Source organism: Zootoca vivipara, chromosome 8 (assembly GCF_965207765.1).
Source record: "Zootoca vivipara chromosome 8, rZooViv2.hap1.1, whole genome shotgun sequence".
Lineage (NCBI taxonomy): Eukaryota > Metazoa > Chordata > Lepidosauria > Squamata > Lacertidae > Zootoca > Zootoca vivipara.
The window spans coordinates 45,433,253-45,444,558 of NC_142591.1; the positions used below are offsets into that span (position 1 = coordinate 45,433,253).

General features: G+C 46.7%; 1 protein-coding gene across 1 annotated transcript in view; it reads right to left on the minus strand.

Moving 5' to 3' along the window:
• The window catches only part of CDH2 (cadherin 2), a 133,497-nt gene extending 124,659 nt beyond the window's left edge, over positions 1–8,838 (minus strand). Inside the window, exon 1 of the mRNA XM_035125225.3 lies at positions 8,110–8,838. Coding sequence (XP_034981116.1) covers positions 8,110–8,184 — 75 coding nt within the window. The 5' untranslated portion in view covers positions 8,185–8,838. The remainder of the gene's footprint in view (positions 1–8,109) is intronic.
• Positions 8,839–11,306: the final 2,468 nt, after the last annotated feature.

The window sequence follows — 11,306 nt, forward strand, 5'->3', positions numbered from 1 at the left end:
TTTGTATTAATCATTGTCTAACACTGAGAATGGTTAATACAAGTGAAAGCCAAAAAAATCATAACTTTGAACATATACTAATGGGGCCTGAACTGACCAGGAAAGAGAACTTGGGACCATAGTGGATAGCTTGCTGAAAATGATGACTCTGTGTGCAGAGGTTGTGAAAAAGGTGGAGTCATGTTATGGATCATTAGGAAACTGCTGATATCACAGCACCATTATACAAAGCTGTGGTGTAACCACACTTGGAATATTGTGTACAGTTCTGTTCACCGCACCTCAAAATAATATTGCAGAGCTGAAAAGATGCAGAAAAACACAGCCAAAATGATCAAGGGACTGTAGTAATTCCCCTATAAGGAAAGGTTACAACATTTGGCTACTTTTAGTTTATGAAAAAAGGTGAGTAAAGGGGAAATATGATAGAAGTATACAGAATTATGCATAATTCCAACTCTATAATTCTATGATTCTCTTATTCAACTAAGTTTTAGTCAGCGTAGACCCACTGAAATTAATGAACAAGACTAACTTGTTGACTAACAATATTTTCAGTGGGTCTGCTCTTAGTAAAACCTAGCTGAATACAACCCCAGGAATTTCTACCCCACAACCATTGTTAAAGCAGCATAGCCATTGTACTGATCTTGCATCCATTTGAGCTTTGCATAGGAATGTTATACTGAACCGCTTGCATTTACTCTCCAAATTATAGATATATCCATATGGGCAAAATGAGATAATGTTCTGTGTACCTGATGAAGTGGGAACAAGTTTTTGAAGTCTTAAATAAAAATAAGCATTAGTCTGCAATCCTAACCCCACGTATCTGGGATTCAGCCCAGCTGAATTTAATAGGATTTACTTTTGAGTATACATGGTTAGAATTGTGTTGTTAAGTCTTTGAAGATCCACAAGGCTTCGGAGAGACACAAGAAGCTGTGTTTTACCAAGCCAGACCACTGATCTACCTATTTCAGTACTGTTACATTGACTGGTAGAGACTCTCTCCAGGGTTTGAGGTAGGGGTTTTTCACAGCCCTACCTAGAGACACTAGGGATTGAACCAGGGCATAGCTGTCAAGTTCTTCCTTTTTTTTAAAGGGAAATTCCTTTATGCTGAATAGGCTTCCTCGCGAGAAAAGGAAAAACTTGCAGCTATGAACCAGGGATCTTCTGCATGAAACTCAAGATGTTCTACCTCTGAGCTACAACCCTTCTCCAAACTTCTGGTTGTTTAGATAACCCCTTTTATATTCTCAAAAAGGAAAGAAAGGGAAGTTCAGAAATCTTCATCTATTTAAAATTTTAAGGAACTTAAAAGCAGATGCTGTGAGCAATCCACTCTCTTAAATAAGGAATTGGGGGGGGGGGGGAGAGAGAGAGAACGCACAAGTCAAGGAAAGAACCAAGCATGAGTCACTCTGAATGGTCATCATCACTTAATAAAAATAGCTTTTCTCAATTTTATAGTGTACAGTACACAATTGGCGTCTGTAGTAAAAAGAATCTGAATGTTTTTACCCTTTCTATTATTAGATTGTTGGGTGAGTTTGAGCATCTTTCTCTAGCCATCTTATTTCACAAGACTTGGCTTCTGCTGGCGTTACTGGGAGTTTCCTATTCTACTCACAGGGTAGCTGAACATGCCCAATAATGGGTTCCAACTCACCAGCTGGGGAAAAAAGTGGAGTAGATATTGACTTGTACACTGGAGTGAGATAAAAACTGCAGACACAAACGGAGGAAAAACTGCTTATATAAACTTGAATAAAAGTATTTGCTCACAGGATGCAATAAGTTCACCTTAGCCGAGAAAAGGAAATCTGTATTATGTTTTATGTTCTACTTCTATACTCTAATTTTTATACTGGTTAATTTTTTATTATTTTATTTTCAGCTGGAGTTGGTTTTAACTAAAAACTGTTTCAAGGATGAAGTTCCTAAAAAAAAGTGGGGTAAATATTTTTAAACAAATCAGAGAACAAGATAAATGATCCTCCCAGTTGATGCTTCAGCAATATGTTTTGAAAACAAACACTGTGGTTCAAATACTGTATCATTCTGCTGCCACCAAAAACTTAATAGGAATTACTGAGTCTTGCATGATAGCGAATCAGAATGTGAAATGGAATGGGGAGAAGACTTTTAAAATAATGTCAATAGATTGAAAATATCTTATTATAAATGTGCCTAAAAGATTTATTTGAAACGCTGATATTTAGTATAATGAAAATGTCTCCTAAAATGTTAATGTATTCAACATTTAAAGGCACACCATCTTGACTTTAAACTAGATAAAACAGGTATACAATGTGCATTTTGTCAAATAATTGTATTGCTCCCAAAGTCAGTTTCTGTCTTGTTTCAGAAACATATTTTAAATGCATCTGTTAGGTTAATATGTATATAAAACATTTCCTTAAAAAGAATGGCTTCTTCCACCCATCTGTCAAAACAACAGTTCAGTCTTTCCCCAGAAAATGATGGTGACATCATCAATAAAAGAAAAGCTATTTGAAGTTTGAACTGTATTTTATACTGTTTTATTTTGGTTGGTGGCACTGCATGCCTTTTATTATTTTGTATGCCGCTTTGAGGTTTTTTTTTTATGTTTAAGCAATCTAGAAATATTTATAAGAACAAAAGAAATATCAATAAAGATTGTGCCTTTTGGGTTTGTCACAGATTTGAATTATGTCACTGATACACAAGAAACTAGAATTCCAAAATACGGATTATTTTCCAATAATCAGAAATGAAAATTACTCATAATAAACATCTGCAATGTTTTCCAAAAATGTGAAACATAACCTTGGGAAAGAAAGCTAAAATATTGACAAATTCTAATTTAATACCAAAAAAACCCCACATTTCAAAACGAATTCCAGATATCTGGGATATCTAGAAGTTTCCACTGAGAAAACATGATTTGTAGAGGCAGAAGAATCACAAGTAGACTCAAGATTCTTCATATTAACCTACTGAAGTGCTTTGCCACTTATTCTTATTAATTAGGACTAACCTACCTATGTAGTTCCATATCCCAAACAACATGGGATAGGATGCCGTTGCACCATGCACCTCCCTACCCTAGCTTCACATCGTTGGCTGGCAGAGACAGGAAGATGCACCACAAAATAATGCCATGTCACACCGTGTTAATATTACATTAAAAGGAAAAAGCTACAGAGAGCCTCTCCGTGTCTCTTATAAATGGCTAGTTTGGCCCCTAGTGCTAACCCCCATAGCGAAGCTGGAAAGATAACGAATCTGCACACAACTTCAAAAACTGGGGTAAAGGCAACAAAAATAGTAGTAACACTCATAAATTAATAATAAAGGGGGAACCACATAAGTTTTGGTGCCAATCACTGGGACACAAATGTGTATCTGCTTTGCTACTACTCAGTTTTAACACAACAAAAATCCATTTCCAATAATCAATTTTCAATACTCATATTACCTATTCAGAACATTATCTTAGCCATACTCAGAAATCATACAATGAAAGAAACTAGAATTAATAATTAGGATTGAAAATTTAACTGAGGCTTTTCCTAAGAACTATTGCCTCTCTGGATGTCATTCAAAGTACTATGTGATGTTTTGCCTCATTTTCCCACATAGACTTCCTCTTTCCCCAATTCAGAAGCACTGATGGTTTCTGATGTTAAAGTATGTGTGTTTGTGTCACACACATGCATGCATGCATGCACACACACACACACACCTTTCAAACTTTCCCCTTTTCCTTCAGAGTGCCAAGCTTTTGCATAACAACCACAGATTTTACCTAAAGTAAATAATCAATGAAGTGAGTGTTTAATCTTCAGTTACCAGTATGTTCCTAAATGCTGCATTATTCCAAACATTGACCAAACCTATACTGAACAAGTTGTTTGCTCTGCTGTGCAAATGATGAGTGATGAATTCATAAAAAATACTCAAGGAAATATCTGACAAATACTGAAAGCAATATAAATCAATTTAAATAAAACCTAGCCAAGATATAGATCCTAAAACAATATTAATTTCCTATAACTGAAATTCTCTTGCAATAGCAATGTACGCAATATAAAAGTTTTAAATAATTTCTGACTTGCAAGAGAGAGAGAAAAGCCAAGCAACAGTTAAAAATCAAAAACCACTTTCCAGACACAGGTTTAGAAAACTGATTTCATACCTAACTTTCAGTGTTGTTACAGCCTGTTAAAAAGAGAGTCCTACCCTGATTTAATGTGTACCCAAACAAGGAGGAAATTGGATTTTCCAACCATGACATGCCACTGGAACTCTCTGATTCACAAAAGCAATAAAGACAGTTCCTGTCCATAATTCATAGATCGCTTTAATTTAAAAACAGTACATATAGGGGGGAAAGCACACAGTGAAGTAAGAGTTTAGCAGAGAACTCAAGTTTTAGAATTTACCAAATAACATTTGGAGATAAAAAAAGTAGAGGCATCGTAAAAAGAGAAAATGAGCCTGACAAAGAAATTGTGTCATGGGGGGGGGGAGGGGGAGTAGAATCTACCTTAAAAATTTGTAGAAAAGCAACCCAGACTCAGGCTATAAACATACCCTGAAAACAATAATCCTAGCTAAAAAGTTAAAACAATACTCACAAAAAGGGAGGCAGGGTTTGAAGGAAAGACAAAGAAGGTGCAACATTGACACTTTCCCATCAGGGCAAACTAACCTCCTATTAAACCAGTGAAAAATCCCCCCAGCTGTTTAGGATCAATGTTTCAGCACCTCGACTGCCTGATGCAGCCATCAGAGCTACAGAAAAGGAGTATTGGCTGTACAGGAAAAAAGCAGTAATTTGAAGGGAGCTTTGCAACATGCCAAGTGTGTGTTTACTACGTTTCAGAAGCAGGGATTCAGTTCACAGCCAGAGAGTAATCTGAGCTCTGCACCATGGACAGTGACTGCTGCTGCAGCTACTGCAGCTGCCTCCCTGTACCAGGATCACTCAACCCCTGCAGGATTAAAACCGGATGTCACCCACTGCCGAAAGCCAGCCCACTCACACAGCACACTGCTCAAATACCCCTTTCCCCAGAGTCCCTTGCCCGTCCTCGACGATATGCTCCAGCCACAAATGCCATTAAGAGGCAATGAGCTGCACCATCTGTCCCTGAGATTTACTCCTGCTTGCCCTTTGCACTAGGAAGAAGACTGACTTTCGCTGACTGAAGTGCCAGCATCCATCCTGTGCACATCCTCTGTCCCCTGCCTTATTGGAACTCACTTTGGGAAAATCCCAGGTCATCCCTCCCCCCCCCCCCAAAAAAAAACCCCACTCAACCCTACACACTTCCACATCTAATACAGTATCAAATACAGTTCATCCATTACTCCAGAGAACCTTTCACAAACTATTTCCAGAGGCGTAGTCATGTTAGTCTGTTGCAGCAAAACCAGTGGAGTCCGGTGGCCATGCAAAGAGTACACTCCCCATTCCAACAGGGTAAGCCCCAAAATGCAGGATAATCACTTAATTGAATTTTCATCAGCATATGTCAAGTGGTATCTGCTTCATGAGAGACAGCCCTAATGCTGATATCTTTCTATACAAGCTGTCCCACATTACAGATACATTCCTTACAGTCGATATTCACTGAAGAAGCCATGGCAATGCTCTACCTTCAGATGCACAAAAACACTCCAGGAAAATCCAAGTAATTTACCAATTCCTGCCCAGACAAATCAAATCCTTACTCTGGAGACCTGGGCCCACCCTAATTCAGCACTTTCAGCACAGATGGACTACTGCCCACTCCTAGTGCAGAATCACAAATTATCAGGCAAGACATCCAGCTTCCTGGTAGAGAATCTGATTTGCATGCAGAAACTCTCAGGTTCAATCCCCAACAACTTTAGGTAGGGCTGGCAATGTCCTGTCTGAAACCCTGCAGAGCTGCTGTCAGTCAGTGTGGACAGTGCTGAGCTGGGTGACCAATGGTCTGAGACAGTATAAGGCAGATTCCTATCTGTCTCCCAACATAATGGTACAGTCTAACCCCCTTACCCATCCTACGCCGTTCCAGGTCACCAGTGTCCACCAAATGCAGAAACACCAGCAGTGCTCCCCAGGCGGATCCCTACTTCGCAAAAGTGTAAACAAACCAGTCTTAAGCCTTAGCCAAGGCTTGCAAACCTCTCGCCTTGTAAAAGCATACAGCCTTCCCTTGTCCAAGTCAGCTCACTGTCACTCAGCAAAGGTCCAAATCCTATCTCTGACTTGAGTGAAAGTCAACTCACCCCTTGCCAGCAAGCACCACAGTGGCATAGACCCTGTCAACTTTGGGTAGATCTCCAAGGATGGTGGATCTTTCAATCCCTACATGTATAGTCTCAGGTATTGGGGTGCATGGACATGCCTCCCACTTGCCTTCGCGTGGCCTTCCCGCAGCGCCCCCTGTTGTGCGAGGGAGGTGGCAAAGCTTTATTGGGAGAAAAAGAGTTCGCCCCAATGGAAATTCCCGTTAGCTGTTGCGGGCGGGGGGGGGGGGGGGGCGACACAGCAGGACACCAGCGGGGTAGGAGGCGAGCGAGGCTGCCGGGCGGAGGCGGAGGCTGATTAAATTCTTCCCGGGAAGGGATTAGGGAGCCGAGCAGAGGGGCGAGGCAGCGGCTCCGCACGCTCCTCTGTACCGGACCGGAGGCCACGGAAGAGGGCGTTCCGGACACGCTTGGCTCCACTAACCCCGGGGTCCCTGACCAGGGTGGCTGCTCAGGCAGCAGCTCTCGCCGAATCCGTTAAACAGGGGCAAAAGTACACGCCGTTGCCTTAAGACTCTGTGCCGGTTAATCCGAAATAGCCGACCGGCGCCCTGATTCTGGGGTCACAAGTACTACTAAACACAGATTAAAATCCCACGCGATTCACAAACAGGCCCTGCGGTGTGTTACATATGCTCGCTTTAACCTTCCCTTCCCGATTGTATACAAGGGGGAGGGGGGATGTGCAATGCTTTTAAAAAACAATAACTCATCAATTCAATGAGATCTATGGAGTTTGCACTTCGTGGTTGTGTAACTGCGAGATCCGAATGGGCTGGCAATCTGGCATCAGGAAGGCGAAGTAGAAAGAACGCGCGGGTTGAAGAGGACGACGACAGGGAGAGAGGGTCTGATGGCCCCTGCCATGGGGAAGAAATCCCACTACAGCCTTCTATTTGGGAAGCAGGTGTCTCAACAGACACCGGCCCCCACTCTGCTTATCCAGGGTGACTTCCATCCTCAGAGAAGTCTGCTCTTCAAGAAGGAGCGTGCGCATCTCCGCCTTGCCAGAAAGGAGCAAAGAAGCCCTGCTCCCATCCCAAGGGAAAAGGTGGGTGGCGTCCACTCCTTTCCCACGCTCCCTCTCCAAGGAAGAGATGGCGCCAAGTCCCTGCCCCACTTCTGCTCGTCCCCAGGTCGCAGGGATCCCCGCTCCCCATTTCAACTCCCCATCCACACGCCCCGCGGTGCCTTTATTTACAATCGCCGGTCTCATCCTTCTAGTCCCTCAGGCCGACTTTTGTTTGACCCCACCCATCAGATCCAACGCCAGTGCAAGGAGTGGGGGGGGGGGGTCACTGGGTCCTAACTTTCCGCCGTAACGCTTTTGCACCCCCGGTCTTTCTTCCCTACGCAGGCAGATGCATCTCTCCAGTATTAGTCTCCTTACTAACGCCGAAGCGAGCACCTGCTCCTTTCCGCCGTGGGAAATGCGAGTCCCTAACTCGCGTTCCCGAGGAAGCTCCAGCCTCCCCTCTGCAACTCCTCTCCCGTCCCCCTTCGCTACACCCCGTCTTCGTCCCCCAACATCTTCCTGGATCAAGGGGGTCGCTTCCCCCCAAGCCCCCTCCCAGCCCCACCGCTGCCGCCCCAGCTTCGCAATCCTGTTCCAAGCAGGCCCAGCTTAGCCTCCGGGGCAGCGCGGGGAGCCCGGGCTTCTTCGCCCGCGGCCCCGGCGGCGGCATCCTCTCGCCAGCCCCGCCACCGCCCTTCGACGGGAACAAAGAGCCCCCAGCCCCGCTGCTGCGGCTCTCCTCTGTCTGTGTGTCTGCCTTCCTTCCTTCCCCTCGCTCGCTCGCTCGCCCGGCTCTTTACCTGCTGCAGGGCCGCCAGCACCATCAACAGCAGCGGCGGCAGGATCCGCGGCGGCGCTCCCGCTATCCGGCACATGGAGGCGAAGCGGTGGCGGGGGGAGGCGTGCACGGCAGGGCGAAAAGTCCGCGGATGGGGGCCCCGCGGCGGCGCGGGCCAAGGCGGGATGGGCGGCAGAGGGCGGCGGAGGATCCGCGGCGCTCGCCTGGGAGGAATTGGAGACGGAGCTCCCGGTCCGGCTGCCGCGTCCGGGGTGTCGGGGATGGGCGACTCGCACAAAAGGCAGCGGGCGAAGGAGTCTCTTCGTGAGGGGCGCTGCCGAGAGGGGGGGGGGCTGGCGGCGTTAGCGGTTCCCGCGGGCTTCCCCCGGGCACATAGCCCGTCTTCTTCGCTCCTGCGGCGGCGGCTGCTGCTTGCTTGTCCTTCTCGCCGGCCGGCTTGAGGCAGCCTCCCTCCCTCCTCCTCCTCAGCGCGTCGCCAAGTGCGCCCTGGCAGCGCCGCTCCGACGCCGGCTTTGCCGCTGCTGCATGCTCGCCGCGGGTCCTTCGCCTCCTTCACTTTCTTGCCTCGCTTCGTCTCCCCGCCGGCCAGCAGTCAGTAGCGGCGGCAGCAGCAGCAGCAACAACAACAACCCCCTCCGCTTGCACACACGAGGATAACAATACCACAGCAGCCTCTGCCTCGCTCGCGCGGCGTGCCTGTGTGCGCCTGTATGTGTGTGTGCGCGCGCGCTCGCGTATGTGTGTGTGTGTGTATGCCTTCACTTGCGCTTGGCTGCTGCTGGCGGCAGCTTCACCTCCTCCTCCTCCTCTCCTCCTCCTCCTCTTCTTCCCCCCTCCTCCCCGGCTCTCCCTGCCGGCCGCACGGCCAATGGGAAGCAACCGGCTCCAGCTCAGCTCAGCCCTTGCCCGGGCCAAGCAACCGCCCACAGCTACCCCGAGCGAAAGGTTGAGCTGCTGCTGCTGCTGCTGCTTCAGCCAGAGAGAGGTGCGCAGAGGAAGCCGAGGGATGCAAGTTGTGGGCACTTTACCCGTCAGCCAGCACCACGGGCCGGGCGTGTCTGGTCTACACATACGCACACACGCACACACACAATGGGGATTTTAGGCGAGATGGTAGGGAGACCAGAGAGACTCGAGGTAACGTTCCGACACGACCGTGAGAAAGCCTCGCGCTTTTATTATGAGCCGGGTGAGAGGACTCTCTCCGGCGAACGTGAGAAATGCCTGTGCAAAACAAAGAGCCGAGGCAAGCCAAAGGCGGGCGACGCCAGGGAACGCTGCTCTTGCCCCCATTGTCTGGAGGCGTTTTGCGACGAAGCCACCTGCTGGGAAAAGCGGCTTAGCTGAGGAGGCGGCTGCGTCGCCTTTTGTTTTTGCTCCTCTCCCGCCATCGCCGAGGAGCCTGGAATGGGACCAGCGCGCCAATTAGGAAGTTTTCGGTCCCTGCGGTTCGTGGGTTGGCGGACCTTTTTTGTCCCCGCGGGCGCCCCTTCTCGAGATTTTGCTACCTGCTTCGTTACTTGCCAAATGTGCAATTAAATATTGCACACACTGTATATGTAATTGCTTTTTTTAAAAAAAAAAACAAAAAAAACTTTGCTTGCTGCTGCTGGGCAGCGCTCCAGCCTGCATACCCAAAAAATGTCAGGCTGCATAACGGAAATTAGGAAGGTTGCTGAGTGCACAGGAAACCTCGAGGATTAGTGCTGGGTCATTTGCAGAGCTGGCAAGGATTTTCCCCTCACCCTACAGGTCACTGAGCAAACTTGCTTTGTGTCCATGCATCAAAGCCTCCTGCCGGAGAGAAAGAGACAAAAACAAAAATGGAGGGGCGTGGAGAGGAGAAGTTGCAAGCGCTGGCCCCCAGACAGTGTCCTAGAAGCGACTAGGCTCTGGATTCAGGATCGAGCAGTTCGTTTGGGATTCTGCTTGCACGGAGGGCTGAAAAACATTGAATCTGGAAACGGTGCAAACTGCTGTGCAGGTCTTTTCAGGCCAATGCTGGCTTTGCAATAACACACTGTAGTAAGTAATAAGGGAAAACAGACAGCCTTTTCTCCGTTATTAGCGCCATCATGAAGATATAAGGCTTCATAATCGATCACATTGCAAGCCCATCTTACCTCTTGGTTGTGGTGAATAAAAACCGAAACAGGCTGGCTGCACAATCTAACTATTTACTTCGCAGCTGAACTGCTCCAGAGCAAATCTATGGCCATTGGTGATGGCAGGACAGAACTTGGGGGCAGGTGTCCAGGCCTCGTTTTTAGAATGAGCAGGGGCTCCCTAAAATGCTTGCCACCTTGTGAAGAAAGTGAAGTAATCGATATTACCATCTGAAGGTGGGGAAGCAAGAGTGTGGCATAAGATAGTGAGAGCAGAGCCTAAAATTATATAACTACAACCAGCATGGTGGTACTGTACTTTGCAACATTTTTAAAATTATATTGCTACACCCAGGCATCAATATAATAATTTACTCCACATTTTACTCTGAATATGAATTGTGTAGATGGCGACGATGCTAACCTATTGTATTAAAACTATATAAAAGTTTTGGTGTTTCTTTTACTAAAATTTGGCATTTATCTATGGCCCTTGAGGTAGCATAGTAGTGGACAGATGGTTAGGCATGTTAAACGGCCTCAGAAACCCTATGAATATTGAATAATTTGCTATCTCACAACCTAATCAACCTCAAAATGTACTTCCTTGAGCCCCTTGGAGGAAAAGTGGGATACAAATGTGATAAATACTTTAAAAAATAAATAAATCCCAGTGTGGATTTCAGTGCTGAAGACGTTACACTCCCTGGGGGTTGTTATTGTCCCAGATCTTTTGCACTCAAGCTCAAATATCCAGCCCATTCTCACTTTTATAAACCAATTATCTCCCCAACCCTGTTTTTGCCTTCAGGGTGCTTGGTGTGCTGCAAAGCACAGTGTTAGTGATATCACGGCTACTCACCATCCTAATTTGCTAAAGGCAAAGGGGCCCCTGACCATTAGGTCCAGTCGCAGACGAGACGACTCTGGGTTTGCGGCTCTCATCTTCCTTTACTGGCCGAGAGAGCCGGCGTACAGCTTCCGGGTCATGTGGCCAGCATGACTAAGCTGCTTCTGACAAACCACAGCAGCGCTCTGAAACGCCGTTTACCTTCCTGCCGGAGCTGTACCTATTCATCTACTTGCACTTTGA